Consider the following 18,600-nt stretch of genomic DNA (forward strand, 5'->3'; position numbering starts at 1 on the left):
GCTCCAAGTTCGCGACCAGCCTGTGCTACCTAGCGAGACCCTGTCTTAAAAGCCAATGTGAACAGAAGCAAGAGCCGCGTAAATGGTGCTAGGGACGAAAACCAGGGCAGTGTACACACTGGCTACACCGCTAGAGCCTCATGCATGTACTCGGACACTGGCCACGGAGCCACACACACAAACCACACAGCCATGAAAGCAGACAGGCAGGCCCCAGCTCCACCCAAACAAGCAAGAAACCCAAGGTCTGGACTGCGCCCTACCAGGCTCAACGCCCTCCAGAGGCCAGGGAGGAGGGGCCTCCGGGGTCGAGGCGGGGTCAAGGGTCAGAAGGCGGAGGCGTGCCCAAGATGGCGACCTCCATGTGCGACGTGTTCTCCTTCTGCGTGGGCGTGGCGGACCGGGCCCCCGCAGCCGTGGAAGTCCGGTTCGTGAGCAGCGCCAAGGTGAGGACCGGCCCGACCCCGCCGGATTGCTCCCCGCGCGGCTCCGGGGAGCCGAGCCCACAGAGCCCGGAGCCGCTCGGGGCCCGCCCGGTCCCTGCTCCCGGCCGGGGGCTCAGAGCCTGTCTGGGTCCGCGCCCAAGGCTCGAGGCATGGTCAGGCGGGGGATCCCGCATCGGATCCTGCGTGCGCGCCCCTCCCAGCCGAATCCGGCCCCGCGGACTTGCAGCCCTTCTGCGGCTGCTCTGGGTGGAGCTGTGTGTAGGGTGTGGAAACAGCTGGGGCTTCTCGGTCTCTTGGGCCAACCTGGAAGGTTCAGGATTTCTGGGCCAGCCTGGAAGGCTCTGGGTCTCCTACGCCAGGTTGGGGCGCTCTGGGCACTATGGGCCAGGCTGGGGGCTTTGGTGCTGGCCAGGGGGCAGTGGGTAAGGGAGTGCTGGGCCCAGGTCCTGAGGTGTTAAAGCAGCACTGACTCCCGGCGACTCTTCTGAGTGCGGTATGGATGCTAGCATGTGGTTTGGAGACCTAGGGACCTTGGACCAGAACCCAAAGCCAAGGAACGCCTGGAGGATCTGAAGCAAACTTGATTTCCATGGCTTTTATTACCGTGTTTTATTAGTTCCATGTAGAATAAAAAGTACACATAATAAAAGTAAAGTTAAAAAGCACTCATTTCTGCAAATGTATGTGCATTGAGGTTGCAATTTTAGAAACCGCTTCTTTGATGGGGTGTTTGCTTGTTTGTTCTTTGAGTGTCATGTAGTCCAAGCTGGCCTCAAATTCACTATTTAGCTGAAGCTGCCCTTGAACACCTCATCTTCCTGCCTCTGCCTCCCAAGGGCAGGAATTATGGGCCTCTATGTTTGCACATGCCTGGCTGAAACGTTTCTCAAATTCTTTTTTTCTTTTTCTTTTTTTTTTTTTTTGCAGCAGTGTGTCTGTCCGTACAATAAGCCCATTTTTATATATTTGTTTTTAAAGTGTTGAGTAATAGTCTATTTCAAGGTAGGGCACATTTGTTACACATAAAATTTGAGGTCCAATAACTCTACCAATACTTCACAAAGAACATGCAGACAAAGCAGAAGTGACTGGCAAGGAGTATTTTACTTTTGCTAAAGGGTGTACTGTGTGGTCATTGAGACCACACAGGACCCAGAAACTTGATAGGTTTTTATCCCTAAAGCAAGAGTACTGGGTCTTGGTCTGGAGAGAGCACTTAGTAATGGTTAAGAGCAATGTCTGCTCTTGTAGAGGGCCTGGGTCCAATTCCCAGTACCCACATGGTGGCTAACAGCCATCCATAACTCCAGTTCCAGGGGTCTCTAACCCCCTCTTCTAACCTCCTTGGACATTGTATGATACAGGTGCACTCACATACATGCAGACAATACACTCATACACGTAAATATAAATAAAAAAGAATTTATTTTTTATATTTTATGTGTATGAGTGTATTGTCTGCATGTATGTGAGTGCACCCTGGTCATGCAGTGCCGTGGAGATCAGAAGAGGGCTTCAGATTCCCCTGGAACTGGAGTTAAGAATGGTTCATAGATACCATGTGGGTGCTGGGAATCAAACCGGGTCCTCTGCGAGAGCAGTCAGTACTCTTAACCGCTGAGTCATCTCTCCAGCCCTAAAAACAGAATTTGTTAAGAGTACTGGGTCTTTTCCCCATTTGCTGAGGTCCAACCTCACAGTCTTTCCTGGATGGCTAGTTTTAAAGAATCTGCACAAAGGAAGGGGGGTGGAGAAGAGCTCCGCTGCTCTAGGCCACTGGGTTACACCAGGACCTTTCCTTAAAAGTCTTACTGATTGGTGGGGTTAAAATACATGCCTTTAATCCCAGCACTCTGGAGGCGGAGGCAGGTGGATCTCTGTGAGTTTAAGGCCAGCCTGGTCTACATAGTGAGTTCCAGCTGGAGCTACAGGAAGACCCTGTCTTCAAAAAGACCAAAAAAAAAAAACTAGAATTCTTTGTCATAAATCAAGCTTTACAGGGTTTGAAAGATTCTTATTCCACTCAACAAACCCTTATTTATGAACCTTTTATGTTCTATCTTATTTATTACCTCTGAGATCAACAGTCCTTGATGTTAATTTCTGCTACACTTTTGCATGACAGGGTAGTGGTGGACACAGAGGGATGGTAAATAGGTAAATATCTAATAATAAAATGTCACACATAGACAATTTAATCTTTTAAGAAAGCTGGAGACCAGGAAGCTCCTTGTTCATAGCACAGAGAGCACTGAGTCTCTAACTTCCAAGATTTTATTTGCAGGATAGCGTGCTCTAAGCAGGTGTTGAGGAATAAGTGTTATTCAGATCAAAGTACATTCCTTTGCAAGAGCTCTGGAAACAACACATGGCCCACTTGTAAGGTACAGAGCAGATAGTCACACAGCAGTGTAAATAAGGCTTAGTTTGTTATCTAAACATAAATATAAGGATCACTGCACTTCAGAACCCTGCATCAACATACATGCCTGTAGACAAATACATGCCATCATAGACAATCTTGGCTAATGGTGACTTTGCATATGTAGTCAAGCATGCTTTCTGCAGAGTTCAAACAGAGCAGTTGTCCCCAACAAGCTTCTGTACAGACATCCTTTTGTTCCTTCAAGCACTGCTTTTTTCTCATTGTCTTTGCCAGTTGATATGCAAAATGATATTATTTTGTCCTCATTTGCATTCCTCTGGGTAAAAGTTGGGTTGAATAATTGATAATGTGCAGACTGGCTACTCTTACAGAGGACTGAGTTCAGCTCCCAGCACCCACATGACAGTTCACAACCACCTATAATTAAAATTCCAGGTGTTTCAGTGTCCTCTGGCCTCCACAGCCACCTTCATGCCCGTGGTACAAATAAACTCACACAGGCACACATACATAAATTTTAAAAAAGCAAAGTTCATAGCAAGTTGTCATTGGGGCTGGTGCTAGGATTAACTCAGTGCCAGGCACTGGCCAAGGAAGAGGTGTTCTTCCCCAATCTAGGTTGCTCTGGTGCAGCAAAGGAATTCTCTGTAATCCTGAGCAGCAGCCCAGCAGCACCAAAGTTCATGGGGGCCAAGGATCGTGTTATAATGATAGCAGCTGCTGGTACAGGAGGCCCCAGCCTACCTGGAGCCTTGGCCCTGCCCTAGCTATTCTGAAACTTCACCTCTTAACCAAGGAATAATCGCTCCAGCTCTATTTTTTATTTGTGTATGAGTATATCTACACCTATGTGTGCAGGCATGCATGCCTATGTGTGCATGAGGCCAGAAGAGCATGTTGGACATCCTCTTCCATCACATTCTACCTATTATCCTGAAGCAGAGTCTCTCCCTGAACCTGGGGCACTTGGCTTGGCTGGAAGCCAGCAAGCCACAGCAATCCTTCTGTCTCTGCCCTTTTTTGGAGCCTGGGGTTATGAGCATTTGTGGGGACACCTGGCTTATTACATGGGTGCTGGTCTTCATGATTGCAAAACAAGCACTCTTAACTATTGAGCCATCTTTCCAGCCCATTTTTATTTTAGTATTTTATTATATGAATATGAGTGTACTGCATGCATGCTGACTATAAGTGCACCTGTGTTGTGTAATGCCCGTGGAGGTCAGAAGAGGGTGCCAGATCTCCTGGAACTGGAGTTACGGATATTGTTGCCATGTGAGTACTGGGATTTGAACCTGGGTCCTCTGCAAGAGTAGTTGATACTCCTAACCCTGGAGCCATCTCTCCAGTTCCCTTGGTTTATTTTTTTTTAAAAAAAAAAAACAAGGTCTTAGGTAGCCCAGGCTGACCTTGAACTCTTTTGGCTTAGGTTTGGTTTTTTTTGTGTGTTTTTTGTTTGTTTTTGTTTTTTAGAGACAGGGTCTTACTGTAGCCTCAGCTGACCTGGAACTCACTATGAAGACCAGGCTGGTCTTGAGCTCACAGAGATTCACCTATCTCTGCCTCTCCAGTACTGGTATTAAAAGCATGTGCCCGGCTGGCCTTGAACTCTTTTTTTTTTTTTTAAATGTGTATGAGTGTTTTATCTGCATGTATGTAAGTGTACCCATGTGTGCACTGCCCTTGGAGGCCAGTAAAGAGCAATGGATCCCCAGAAACTGGAATTACAGGCAGTTGTTAGCAGCTGTATGGGTGCTAGGAATGGAACCTGGCTGAGTCCTCTGCAAGAGAACCAGTGCTCTTAACCATCTCTCCAGCCCCTGGCCTTGAGCTCTTGATCTTCTGGTTTCAACCTCCCTTGTGCTAGGATTATAGGTATAATTACCTGTGTACCATTATGCCCAGCTTTGGAACTGTGTCTCACCCTGTCCCTTCTCTGTCCTCCTAGGGAAAGGGACTGTTTGCCACACAGCTGATCCGGAAGGGAGAGACCATTTTTGTTGAACAGCCCCTGGTGGCTGCTCAGTTTCTCTGGAATGCACTTTATCACTACAGGGGTAAGTACATCTTTTCTGCTCCAGATGGCTGCTGGACCCATCAGCTGTTTTATGCATGTAAGAGAGCCTCACACATCCCTCCTGGCTCACATTCTCTCTGGAGTTCTAGGTATTGAGAGAAAATACTATCTTTCTAGGAGAATGAGACTTGATAACCACACCTCTGCCTCTCCTTGTGTTAGGCACCTGCAATGGGAGGTTCCTTGGGAGAAGACTGTCTCTCAGACAGAATTTAGAGTCTCTTCCCATTGTGTGTTTAGATGTCATGCTGAAGGGTGTTGTACCAAAGTGTAGGCTCCTGCCGAAAGGTGCTGCATGGCCTTTGTTCCTGAAGACGGAGGTAAGGGCCAGAGCAAGTGAGATGCTTCTACCTTTGCCAGCCACATATTTTTAAGCTAGAGACAAACTGTGAAAAGGTCCATCTAGGGCAGGGATTCCCCACAGACTGAGTCTGATGGAGAAGCAGATGGAATAAGGAGGGGATTGAGAAGTTCTTGAGAAGAAAGAGGGGACATCCATCTTTGGGTGCCTGTGACATCATTCATTCATGTGCTCCATTCATTCATGTAATTGTATTCACTCCGCAAGCTCTCATGGGGCACCACTGTGCCAGGCATCATTCTAGTCCCAGGGATACTGCTATGAAAAGGACACTTACTGTGTTTGGCTTTTCCTGCAGCATGTGACCACTGCCTTCGGGCGCTGGAGAAGGCAGAGGAAAATGCCCAGAGGCTGACTGGGAAACCAGGCCAGGTACTGCCTCACCCAGAGCTGTGCAGTGTGCGCAAAGACCTCCACCAGAACTGTCCCAACTGCCAGGTGAGTGTCTCTGGGAAAGGGGGCACTCCAGGGAGGCTTTAGTTGAATCCTCACTGTTAAGACAGCTGCATAGACCTGGTCTGTCCCTCTGGGCCCACAGTGTAGTTTATGACATTGAAAGGTCTCAGTAATTGTTCAGCTTCATCTTTATTGCCCCAGGTGCATCATCCAGAAAATGGCTGTGATAGGAATTTACCTTCTGTGGGGATTGGTAGAGGTGGAAAAGCTCTCTTCCTTTTGTGTGATATAACAAGCTTAGGATAGGTGCCACCTTGGTTTTCTCCTCTCTGAGCTCTTAGGGGCTGTTGGAGGGGGAATGTAGTTCAAGGAGGTGAGTACCCCAGTTTCTAGAGGGCTAACTTCCACTCTACTTAATAGGTGATGTACTGTAGTGCAGAATGTCGGTTGGCAGCTGCGGAACAATACCATCAGATCCTCTGCCCAGGTCCCTCCCAGAATGACCCTCAACACCCTCTCAATAAGCTGCAGGAGGCCTGGAGGTAGGCTTCCTTTTCCCTCCCTTCACTCCTGCCTAGGGTTAGCAGCTGTTGCCAGCTTTTGTAAGTTACATCCCCTGGACTTGTTCTTCATTGTCATCTTACACAGAAGTCACAGCTTGCAGCCCCCCTGCCAGCTGTGCTGCCAGCCCCACCATCCTCAGCACTTTAGGCACTCCCAGAAGGAGCCTGCCAAGCCCTGCAGGATGACAAAGTTTTTTAAGTTCAGCCCTTAACTTTCTTCTTTGGTAACTGATGAACTAGGTAGGGAGTATCTCTGTAGCTATCAAACTGGGTTTCCCAGGCTTTTGCTCCTGGGGAGGGAATCAGTCAATCTCTCTCTCTCTCTCTCTCTCTCTCTCGCTCTCGCTCTCGCTCTCGCTCTCGCTCTCGCTCTCTCTCTCCCTGTCTCTCTCCCCCTCCCCCCTCTCCCTTTCTCCCTCTCTCCTCCTTTCCCTCTTTCTTTTTTTTTTAAAGACAGGGTCTCATTGTATAACTCTGGCTAGTCTGGAATTGAATGTGTAGAATAGAGATCCCTCTGCCTCTGCTTCCCAAGTGGTGGCATTAAAGGCATATGCTACCATACCTGGCATGGGGAGGGGATTTCTAGGCCAATTTAATTTTTTATTCTTTCCCCAGAAATGTTCACTACCCTCCAGAGACTGCAAGCATCATGCTAATGGCCCGGATGGTGGCCACGGTGAAACAGGTGAGCCAGGGAAGCTGATCTGCCCCAGTCAGCTCTAGGTTCGACTTCCCGTGGGACAGTTGTTTGCTGTGTAAACTCTCAGGAGCATGCTAAACAGAAATCAGGCATTGGCTGGTTTTGCCGATAGTGATTGATCTGTTCTTGAATTTGATTGATGGGCGCCACTTTGGCAGGATAGTGTCCCTTATATACATCGAGAGAAAACACTTTGAGCCCCTTCTATCCATGTTCACCTTCCTTAGCTTCCTTGTGTTTTCTGAGTGTTTTAGTTGGCGAGACCTACTCCAGCTGGGGAGATAGCTGAGTATGGGCAGAGTTAGGAGGGAGACTCAGGCAGAAACTCTTAGGTGGTGGTCATTCCCTGACAGCAGGGACTTTAGAAACACAAGCCATCTGTCCTACGTACGTGGGAATACCAGTGAGGAGGTGGACTCGGTGACTCTTAATGTGTGTTTGCCCCACAGGCCAAGGATAAGGACCACTGGGTCAGGCTCTTTTCCCAATTCTGTAGCAAAACAGCCAATGAGGAGGAGGAAATTGTCCACAAACTCCTGGGGGACAAATTTAAGGTTAGTCTTCTCCCTTGCCTCTCCCCTTCCTCTCCCTTTGGGGAACTAACTCCACATTTGGTCTCTTCCCAGCTTCAAAAGGGTTAGAACCTGAAAGTCCATTGAGAGAATGTATGTTCCTGACATTACCTTTGTGACCTAATGTGGACCTTAAATTGGAAGTAGGGAAGAGGGTTGCATGCCCTTTCCAAGAGTGCTCTTTACACTGAGTAGGAAGGCAGGACCTCTGGGGAGGGTAGCAGTGGGCACACTAGCCCTCTGGGGAGAGCTAGGAGTCTACAGAGTAAGAGGGCAGTGGGAATCAGACACTTATAACAGTGGCCTTCCCTTGGAGCTGCAGGAGAGTAGAGGTGGCCAGAGGGTGGAGGCAGCTATGGGGAAGATGCATCTCTCAGGGCATGTGCTCCTATACTGGATCTAGGCAAATGAAAGGGAGAGTCAAGCTGATCAGTGGCCATGTCAGGAGAATGTAAAGAGGGTTAAGGAGGTGTTCTTAACCTGTTACCACAGCCTTGCTGGAATAAGTGCTGGAAATAGGGAGAATGTTTAGGTTCACACCCCAAGTTGGAGCCAGCCAAGGGACTGCCAGTGCTCTTTGGGGAGGAACACTCATGGGCTTTACCCCCAGAGAAGTCAGCCCATAGAGCTGGCTCGTTTTCCTCTCCTCACCTGGTTTATCCAGCCTGCCCCAGGGATGCAAGTGTGCCTCTTCTTCCCCCAAACCAGGGCCAGCTGGAATTTCTACGGAGGCTTTTCACAGAGGCCCTTTATGAGGAGGCTCTCAGCCAGGTGAGTATGGCAGGTCAACTCTCTTCAGGGTATCCTACCGGTGTGCCCCACCACAACCAGCGGGAGATCAGTTCTCAAAATTCTTCCTACAGCAGATCAGAAAGAATGGCAGGTGACTCATCTCTCTCTCCCTACAGTGGTTTACTCCAGATGGATTCCGGTCTCTCTTTGCTCTTGTTGGGACCAATGGCCAAGGAATTGGAACCAGGTTAGGAGAGAATATTCCAGACTTATTAGGTTATCCCTTAGGGTTTAGGTGAAGACTGATGGAAGAAGGTAGCCACAGCTTTTTTTCAAGACTAGGGTGGAGTTGGGTGTTGTGGCTTCAGCACTGACCTGGACAGGAGTCAGAAGGAATGAGGCAGGGGGGTCTGCTGCTGTTGAGAAATTGGGTTCCTACCCTGGAGAAAGAAGGGTGGAGTGGGAGATTCTTCTGCCTGGGTGTAACATGTCTAGATGTCCTGTGACCTGGGCCTGGTCCTTCCAACCACGGGTTATATGGGAACTACCCCCCAGCTCCCTGAGCCAGTGGGTTCATGCCTGTGATGCGCTGGAGCTGAAGCCCCAGGACCGTGAGCAGCTGGACATCTTCATTGACCAGTTGTACAAGGACATCGAAGCAGGTTGGTAAGATGGCGCTGTGGCCTCACCCAGCCTTAGAGATTCCTTATATGGTAGATATAGTTCTTGGTGGAGGAAGAGAATCCCTGTGTGCCTGTGGGAATCCTCAAAATCTGTCCACAGGACACACAGGTGAGAAATGGCTCTGAGATCCATGCAGAGGCTCAATGCTGGGAGTGCCATATAGGGTGGTCTTGCAGACAGAAGAGCAGGGATTGTCTCAGAGAAGTAAGTTTAGGCCTGGATGTCTGGAGTGACGGGTGGCAGACAGCAGAGCTAGTGTCTAGTGTGGTGGGTGGCAGGACAGAGGAGCTGGTGCCTGTCCTTCTGAATCTAGTTTTCTTCTCCCACCTGCATCTGCAAATTATTTTCTTCCAGCAACCGGCGAGTTCCTTAACTGTGAAGGATCTGGCCTCTTTGTACTTCAGAGCTGCTGTGAGTTTTGGCACTGGGGAGGGCTGGCCCCACACATTTCTCCCTTACCTGATCGTTCTTGGTTTGCCCTTTTTAAAAAAATTTTTTTATTTTATATGTATGAGTGTTTTGCCTGAATGTATGTAAGTGTACCACGTACATGCAGTGCTCAGGGAGGTCAGAAGAGAGTGTCAGATCCCCTGGAACTAAAGTTACAGACAGTTGTTAGCTGCCATATGGGTGTTGGGAATTGAACCTGGGTCCTCTGGAAGAACAGCAAGTATTCTTAACTGTTGAGCCATCTCTCCAGCCCAAGTTTGTCCTTTTTAGGTGGACCAAGTCAAGCCTGAAAGTCAGTTTAGTCTGTGCTTCTTTGGAAATTCCCTTGGATATTTTTGCTCTATCAGTTTTTTATTTTAATATTTTACTTATTTTTATATGTATGAATGTATTGCCTATGTGTATGTATGTAAGTGCACCTGTGTTGTGCAGTGACTGAGGTCATCAGAAGAAGGCATTGATCCCCTGGAATTGGAGTTAAGAGTTGTTAGCCTCCATGTGGGTGCTGGGACCCAAATCTGGGTCCTCTGCAAGAGCCGTCAGTGCTCTTAACCACTGAACCACCTCTCCAGCCCCTTAGCAGTTTTTTCATTCATTTATTTGACTGCTTGTGCCTATTTGTGGTGTTACTAGGGGACCAAACCCAAGACTTCATCCCCAGCTCCCTCCTTTTTTTATAATAGATGATAGGGTTGGCCAGGCCTGCCTAAGAGAGGCACAGAGCCCTACTTCCTGCAAAGACAGCATGGGCATTGTACCACCACTGCCCTGTGGGGTATGGTTGGGAGATTGGGAGAATCGGAGAGACCTTCAGGACCTTGGGAGGGGGAATCCAAGGCTGAAAGACACTCTGTAGCACCTTTTGGGGAAGGCCAGAGCAACCTCCAACAAGGGCCTTTTCCAGATCTCAGTGTTTTGCTTCCTGTTTTTCTCACTACTCACTCCTCCCTCCCAGGCTGGGTGGTCAGGGGCCCTGAGTAAGTGGACAAAAAATGGTCTGCTTGTGGTCACCCTCAGAGCCCTGTGCCTCCTTTAGCAAGACAGTGGAAACACAACTGAGAATGATATGGCTAGTCTGGCGAGGATGGAGGTGGACAGTGATAATAGGGTGTACTGCATCTACGCTGTGCTCTTCAGGAAAGAGCACTGGGTAGGGAGCAAGAAATGGGGTCTCATACCTGCTCTTCCTCAGTGTTCAGCCACAAAGCGAGGGATTCAGTGTTCTGCAGAGGTTTTATTTGTTTTTTGGGAAGTCTCACTGTATAGCACTGGCTGTTCTGGGACTTGCTATGTTGACCAAACTGACCTCAAACTCACAGAGAACTGCCTGCCTCTGCCTCCAGAGTGCTGGGATTAAAGAGGTATGCTACCACACATGGCCAGAGTTCAGTTTTTGTTTTTTTGAAACCATCTCTAATAGCCCAGGCTGACCTTGAACTTACTGTGTAGTCAAGGATAACTTTGAACTCCTCTTCCTCCTGCCTCTACCACCCAAGTGCTGAGATTACAGGCATGGGGTACCATGCCGAGCCTTTTTTTTTTTTTTAAAGGCAGGGTCTCTGACTCCTGGCTGGCCTAAAACTCTTCATGTAGCCCAGTTGGGCCTCAAATTTGCAGCAGTCCTGCCTGTCTCCTGAAGGCTGGAAATATTATAGATGTGAGGCACTATGTATGCCTTAAGGTGTTTGCTTTTTTTGAGACGGAGACTCATTATGTAGCACTGGCTGACCTGGAACTGGCTTTGTAGATACCCTTGTCTCTGTCTCCCAAGTCCCAGGATTAAGGGCATGTACCACCATACCCAAATCATTGTTTTAATTTTGTTTCATTTTAACATTTATTTTGTGTGTGTGCATGTGAGTCCCCATGTCATAGCAGGCATGTGAAAGTCAGAGGACAACTTTCAGAATTGGTTCTGTCTTTCTACCAAGTGGGGTCCTGTTGATCAAATTCAGGTTGTCAGGCTTGGTGGCAAGCACCTTTACCTGCTAGGCCATCTCTCTGGCCTTAGAATATTGGTTTGGTTGTTTTTTAATCAGCCCCCATAACAGCATGGTGGTGTACTAGCAACCTGATACACAGCAAGACCCTAACTCAAAAAACTAAGGACTAGGGATCTAGATCAGTGATGGAACATTTGCCTAACATGCAGGTCCTAGATTCTGTCCTAGTGCTGAAAACAACATACATACACAAACAATAACTTTATTACCTGCCTTTTGTAACCCAGGCAACCACAGCTGTGTCCCCAATGCAGAGACCTCCTTTCCAGAAAACAACTTCCTTTTGCATGTCACCGCCCTTGAGGATATTAAGCCAGGCGAGGTGAGAGGTCCATGGCAGAGGGATGGACAGCGGGCCTTGTAGGTTTTCTTAAGGGATCAAGAGCAGCAGCGACTGGTAGGAGCCCCTTTAGGCTGATGGGTGAGTCCCCATGTGTTCTAGGACCCGAGTCCTTTTGCCCATGAGTATGTTCTAACTCCATCCACTTCTTAAACGAAACAGAAACTTATAAAAGTCTCAGACTGGGGGAGAACCTCTGCTCAAGTCCCTGACCACAGTCACCTTTTTTGATCTCTTTGTGGCATAGGTCACAAGAGATAGTATGGATTGGGGGTGGGGGGCTCCTGATTATTGCAGTGACCAGAGCCTGGTTGAATATTCTCCCTGATAAGTAACATCAAGACCTTGGCCGCTAGCTGGCATTCACAAACATGGCCTAAACTTAACTATAGCCTCCTGTCTCAGACTCAATGTGGATAGTTAGAGCCTTGTAATAACTTACTTGTTAGAGGTATGGGGTATGGATCATGGCTAAAGGGCAATGAAGGCCTGCCTCTCAGGGAAAGAGCAATGGCTGGCAATAGATGGGGCAGCTGTTGGGGAGGCTCTTATCCTGTCTGGTGGAAAGAGTACAGACAATCAGACCCTCCTCTGTCCCACAGGAAATCTGTATCAGCTACTTAGACTGCTGTCAACGGGAGCGCAGCCGCCACAGCCGCCACAAAATCCTCAGGTGCTAGCTGGGGACATGGTTGGGTAGCTGGGCTCTGGGGTCTTTCATCCCAGCAGCTGCCTGACTTATCCCTCCCTCCCTGCAGGGAGAACTATCTGTTTGTCTGTTCCTGCCCCAAATGCCTGGCAGAGGTGGATGAACCCAATGTGACCTCAGAGGAGGAGGAAGAGGAGGAGGAAGATGAGGAGGAAGGAGAGCCAGAAGATGCAGAGCTAGGCGATGAGATGACTGATGTGTGATGTTACTCTGCCTGAAGGGGCCCTATCCCAGATGCTGCTGGAAAAGGGGGCCCCTCCCCCACAAATGTGGTTGGAAGGAACCCCTGCCCCCATTACCTGCTTTCTGTCTTCTGGTATTCTGCCGGAAGGCAGGATAGGCTGGACCTAGGCCCTATATCCCCAACAAGACCTCATGCCCTGAACACTGCTGCTGAGTCGCATCAGCCCCATGCCACCGAGACTTCCAGAACTGGCTTTCCCTTGCCATTACTCCACTGTAGGTGTGACTGGAACCAGGCTTGCGGCCTGGTAATGTTCTTCCCCTTGGGCCATTTGGCCCACTCTCTCTCACCCAGCTGAGGCTTGACCCCTTTCTGCTGGCTATTGATTTGAGAGGGGGCAACAAAATGGCAAATTTGAGAACAGCCTGGTTTCCATGAAGCAGTAAGAAGTGATGAGGCACCTCACCTCTACCTTACTGCCCACTCTGCAGATGCAGACTGTGGCCACCAAGAGGCAAAACTTCCTGAAGGCTCCCTACCAGGGTGCTGCACCCGTTCCCACCAGACATGGTGGAGGTGGAGATTACCCTGTCCTTCAGACTCCAGAGCTGCTGTACCTTGTGCCTTGCCTCTCGGGTCCAGGCAAGGTGGCTGGCCCCTCGAGGTATGGAGAGGCCTCTGTCTTCCTCCAGGATGGAGACAACCCTTTTTCAAACTTCTTGCCATGGAGGACTCCAGCATTGTGGCAGATGACATAATTTAGGATACTCTCTTCCCTGAGACCAGCTGAAATAAGTCAGCAAGGGGTCTCTGGGCCTCAGATGTCCACCTTTACAGTCTCCATAGAGGAACATGGACGTCTTCCAGAAACCTAAAGGAGCAGGGCAGGACACGTGAAGGCATCTCACTCTTGGGGTGGGTGCCATGGGAAATAGAACTACCACTCCCAGTTCCTTCCTAGCTACCTTCCCTTGGGCCTGCACATCGCCTTGTTAGGGGTTCCCAGGGAGGACAGCTGCATTGCCACAAGTCCTTTCCAGGATCTTGGAGCCAGGTGAAACATCCCTGGTTGGCCCCCTTACCTGTCAGGCTTACTCCACAGCCAGCACCCCTTCACACCCCACCTGCCCACTGATCTCAATAAAATGTGAGTGGTGACAGGCCTCTGCAGCGATGCTTTGTGGAGAATGGGCTGGATGAACCACCCAGGCTTGCAGCAGTCAGAAGTGGGTACAAAAGACACAAAGACTAGTTGGGGGCAGTAGAGTGACCCAAGTTTCTCAGAGTACATCCCATGTCATCCACACGCTACTGTGTAAAGTTCCTAAAGCCAGAAGACTCTTGAGGTTTAATTTCAATCCTCAGCTCTAAGACTGCAACATGAATCTTCTTCCCAGGGGCTGGAGTACAACTAGCAGCCTTGAGTGCTCATCCCAAAGGGTCTGGAAGCCATTATCTTCTCTGGGCCTCCTCTCAGAACTGTGGTATGGTTTAGAACCAGATGAGTGTCTTGGAGTCTCCCATGCCCATGTGTTCTTAGTCTAGGACACAACTGCAACCCTGATGAGTAACTTTATTGCTAAAAATTCAGTGGGTTTATTAGTCTCCAAACCAGTTCCTTAAGCCACTTCAACATCAGCTTGAGACTCACTGTGAGGAGATCCTGGCTGGGGGAGGCTGAACCAGGTGGTATAGAACTGGTCACAGAAGACAGGACTGCCTGCCTTCAGCTCCTTTTGTTCCATATGCTAACAAGAAGTCCTGAGCCTGGCTCTTTCCTCTTCCTGGAGCATAAGATGTCCTTGCAGGCCCTAGGGAAGGGAAAGCCAGTGGTGTGGTTTCCTGCCCTCATCCTGGCCAGGGCCTTTATTCTGTTTGGTTTTACTTGTCCTCAGATGCTATCCCCAAACTCCAAATAGCAGAATTCCTGGGCTTCCCTTTCCCAGCCTAGAGTCACTTGTAGCTGGAACCTGGGATCAACTCTTCTACCAGAAAGTCCAGGGAGGCTGCAGCAGCTCAAAGGTAGGGATACTGGTGACATTGACTGGGATGGAGATGATGGCCCACGGCAGCCCATGCTGTTCCAGGGAGCGTCGGATCATGTAGCTGGGAGGGCATGAAGAGCAGTGGCCATGGTCATTTCTCAGCTCCCCCAAATTCCCCTCTGCCCCATCACTATGGGAGTTCCAGAACCCAACAGCTTTTTTGCCCTCCACAGCAAGGGCTTCAGGGGACTGTGATTACCCTTGACCTCCCCAAGTGATGCTACCCAGCTTGGTGCTGAGAGCCAGAGGCAAAGAACCCTCACCCATCTCGGCCAAGCAGGAAGAGGGCAGGAATGTCAGCTGTGCGTTGAGAACTGTCCTGGATCATCTCCACGTAGAAGCTGTCATTGTCAACTGCATTGTCTGAGATGATCACAGCCCTCCCACCATGCTCCTGTACCACTCGGGTCTTGGAGAGGAAGGAGCAGCCCCTGGAAGAGGTAGTGATAAGACCAGAGGAAAGACAAGCTGTAGTTGCCCCTCATGTCCTTTCCCTGGAAGAATGAAAGAACTGTAGAGAACTTTATAAAACAGCTAAAAGTAGATAATCATGACATTTCTTAACCTGTAAAAGGATGAATTATTTTAAAATTGCCTATTTCAAAGCAGCAGGAGCTGTGATTTCAGAATCTGCCCTCCCTATGTGCTGCACCTACCCACTCCTTACCCCCTTTCCACCAGAGCAATCTGGTCCTGGATGAAGAAACCGTTGCTGAGCTCCCCACAGGCCTCCGGAGGTTCGGCCGGGACAAGGTGAATCTGTTCATACCGTGTGTGCTGAAAAATGTTTAGACATTTGGATGAGTGTAAGGAGACATTTTTGGCAGTGGGCTGATAATCCCACCTTGTAAAGAGTGAAAGATATATGGAATGGTTTCTCTGTGGCTGGGCACTTGAGCATTTTAACCTAATTCTCAGAAAGGCCCATCTAATTACTCAACCACACTCTGCCTTTCTGTGAGATAGGGGAGCTGCTCATAACCTAGGGAAGAGGTAGTAGGTAGAGAAAGCTAGTGCTCTTGGCTTTTCATTAAATGTCCACCAAAAAAAAAAAAAAAATAGTGCCTCCCAGCTTTGCAATATGCACAGGGAACAATAGGAAGCATTTCATTCTGCACAGCAGATCCTGGAGAGCACAGCTGGATTTTTCCCTGCCCAATTAAAGCACAAAAGTGAGATGAGGGTCACCATGGCTCAGTGAAGGAAAGGGGAGGCTGAGATTCAGAGATAGGGACTCTTTGAACTTACAAATATACCGCCAAAGTCCTTGGCAGGCGTGGCTGTGAAGATGTATCGAATATCCCCAGGACTCAGCACTTGGAAGTACAAATAGTCATGGATACGTAAGCCTAAAGTAAAAGGAGTATGGATGAAAAGCCTCCCAGGAGCAAACGGTTTGGTTTTGGATCATGGGGCTCCCCATGTCTTCAACTGGGCAGGCTATAGTCTGGGTCCAGAGACCTGGCTTAAACTGATTGGGTCCTATGGGTTGGTGGGCTAAAGGGTTTCTTTTTTGTTTTGTTAAATGGTCTCACATAGCTCAGACTGGATTTGAACTAGTAATATTGCCTTGGTGGGCCTTGAATCCCCTGATCTTTTTTGTTTTGTTTTTTGAGACAGGGTCTCCCTGTAGCCCCAGTTGTCTGGAACTTGATGTGTAGACCAGGATGGCCTCAATCTCACAGAGATCCACCTGCCTCTGCCCCAAGTGCTGGGAATAAAGGTATGCACCACTATGCCATGCATCCCTGATCCTCTTTGATTGTTCCTCCCCAAGCACTGACATTACAGACATGCTTTACCACAGCTAGCTCGAGAGAGATGGTTTCTGAACTGGAGAGGACAGTGAATGCAGGAGATTTATATATGCTGCTGTTGCTGCCACAAGTGAGCCACACAGACCCAGAGCTCTTGGGTTAACAACCACCCTTGCTCTTCGGAGGACCTGAGAGTTTCAGAATGCTTTAAAGGAAGCCTCCGAGTTTCTCACTAAAACTTACAAGTTGACTCTGGTCCCTCTGTCAACTCCTAGTCCCATCACCATCACCTCTTTTCCAGACTGTTACTTTCTTAACTGGTGTTGCTTCCATGTTTGCTTTTTGAGAAGAGGTCTTGCTATGTTGCCCAGACTGGTTTCCGGTGGTTGGGCTCAAGTGATTCTCCTGCCTCTGCTTCGAAGCCATCTGACTCCATTCTTGCACCTTAAGGTCCATCTCCCAATCAACCACCAGAGATTTTAAAGCATCTTAGTAATTATGGCCATCCCACCTCTCTTAGAGCTTCAGTCTCCCCTTCACAGTGGCCTAGAGGGCCCTAATTGATCTGATTCCTACTCCAATCTTACCTCCTCTTTTCCATGATCAAGCTACACTGACCTTTCAGTTTTTCATCTCTTTAGGTATTCCTAAAAGCTTACATGAAGCAGAAAGCTTCTGTTTGTGCATAATTTGTCCCTTCCTATACCCATTCAAATAGTTTCTTCCAACTGATACTTCCTTGTAATTCTGCAGCATTCCTAATAGTCTAATTCTGCCTCTGCCACTAGAGCCATGATTCTAAGTTTGTGGTTTTACTCAGTGTGGAATCCCCAGTGGTTGGAAATACAGTGGTCTCAGTAAAGGTGAATAAACAACTCTGCCTACCTCTGCTGTCCTGAGCAAGAGAATTGCCAGAACAATTGAGGTTTTTTTTTTTTTTTTCTGGGGTATAGAAACTTTCTTCAGCAACAGAGTTTAATGATTTCCTGGGAATTAAGTCTCTGGATTCTTTAGCACAGAAAGGAGAATGAATGTTGATGGATTTGGAAGCTGTTGCCTCAGGTCTGCTAGTCAATCCAGCTAGTTACCACTGAGTTGCAGTTGGGACTGGCGGACTCTGTTCCTGTCTCATGTCCAAACCACAGCCACACAGAGCTTAATGGGCTTGTAGCTTTTGGACTTGGGTGTAGGTACTCCCCACCAGATGAATACACACCCTGGGAAGCTTTGCTGGATTAGCCTTAGACACCCCCTTTTCATTAAGCATTCCCTGGCTTGGCGTTTCATGTGCATATCTACATAAAACTGGGGGTATATGCATGTGTTCACTTATGTGCGTAGGTGTGTACATTTATGTGCGAGTTGTGTAAGCGAGTGCCTGTGCGTGTGAGTCCAAGTGTAGGAACGTCTGAATGCTCATGTTTTTCCACAGCTGTCCCTGTGCCCCCTGATCGCACGAGTCACCTGGGTTGTCCTTAGTGGGAGGTGGGCTGGAGGAGCCTACCTTAGTCCTTAGTGGGAGGTGGGCTGGAGGTGTTAAAGGCTTAGAACCTAGCCTTGGGCTGCGCCAGGTCATGACCTCAAGGACCAGCACCCACCGACTGCAGCCGTCCGTCGCGAGAACTGACTCCAACTCGCGGGGTCCCCAAGGTGACCCGTGGCCCCCAGCCCGAACACCGCACAGGCTGGACGGCCTGCCCCGCCCCTCAACCCCGCCCGTTGCTGCTCACCGTGGGCCGCGACGCACGCGGGCAGCCAGAGCACGAGACAGCACCAGCCCGCGGCGCCACGGCCCATCTCCAGGGCCGGGCCAGGATCTGCCTCCTCCGTCGTCCCGCCGCGCTCTGCTAGCCGGACTTTAGCCTGACAGCTGCTCCGACCTCCCGCCCCCGGACCCGCTCTCCGCGCCGATTGGAGGACGGAACCCAGGCTCACGGCTGATTGGCTGCGACGCCTGCTCGTAGCCGCACTTTCCGCCTCTGCGCCTTAGCCCACTTCCTATTGGTCAAGAGAAGTGGAACCGAGGTCTGATTGGCCAAAATTCTTAAAAGCAACTGCTGCTTCCAGCTCCGCCCCCGCGCTTCTCAGTATAGACGCGACTCCCAGACCGTGGTGGGCGGTTGGTGGCGATCTCTAACTGCAGTGCCAGGCGGTTCTGGGGTCTCCTCCACCCAGCCTGAAGAAGAGCTCTGCGC

The 18,600-nt window shown here is 49.4% G+C and overlaps 2 protein-coding genes across 5 annotated transcripts; one reads left to right on the plus strand and one right to left on the minus strand.

Moving 5' to 3' along the window:
• The first annotated feature begins 324 nt into the window (after positions 1-324).
• On the plus strand, positions 325-13,765 carry Smyd5 (SMYD family member 5). 3 transcript variants are annotated; one of them, XM_017796028.2, is made up of 13 exons: positions 325-446; positions 4,781-4,889; positions 5,569-5,708; positions 6,087-6,208; positions 6,845-6,914; positions 7,379-7,483; positions 8,210-8,272; positions 8,410-8,480; positions 8,729-8,895; positions 9,272-9,328; positions 11,598-11,692; positions 12,313-12,383; positions 12,469-13,765. In XM_017796028.2, exons 1-13 carry the CDS (start codon positions 351-353, stop codon positions 12,620-12,622), a joined length of 1,320 nt encoding a protein of 439 aa, XP_017651517.1. In that variant the 5' UTR covers positions 325-350; the 3' UTR covers positions 12,623-13,765. The 3 variants fall into 3 exon arrangements, with proteins under 3 accessions (XP_017651517.1, XP_008822943.1, XP_029415294.1); XM_008824721.2 differs by having other exon boundaries at positions 8,789-8,895; positions 12,469-12,825; XM_029559434.1 differs by lacking the exons at positions 325-446; positions 4,781-4,889 and adding an exon at positions 5,150-5,229.
• A 391-nt stretch (positions 13,766-14,156) lies between these two features.
• Positions 14,157-18,324, minus strand: Pradc1 (protease associated domain containing 1). Of its 2 annotated transcripts, XM_008824723.2 has the most exons (6): positions 18,136-18,324; positions 15,897-15,997; positions 15,316-15,425; positions 14,912-15,079; positions 14,593-14,709; positions 14,157-14,414 (listed from the first exon to the last, which is right to left on the minus strand). In XM_008824723.2, the coding sequence occupies exons 1-6, from the start codon at positions 18,200-18,202 to the stop codon at positions 14,330-14,332; spliced, it is 648 nt and encodes a 215-aa protein (XP_008822945.1). In that variant the 5' UTR covers positions 18,203-18,324; the 3' UTR covers positions 14,157-14,329. The 2 variants fall into 2 exon arrangements, with proteins under 2 accessions (XP_008822945.1, XP_008822946.1); XM_008824724.2 differs by having other exon boundaries at positions 14,157-14,709.
• Positions 18,325-18,600: the final 276 nt, after the last annotated feature.

The sequence above is a fragment of the Nannospalax galili genome, unplaced genomic scaffold, assembly GCF_000622305.1.
Source record: "Nannospalax galili isolate Female #2095 unplaced genomic scaffold, S.galili_v1.0 scaffold389, whole genome shotgun sequence".
NCBI lineage: Eukaryota > Metazoa > Chordata > Mammalia > Rodentia > Spalacidae > Nannospalax > Nannospalax galili.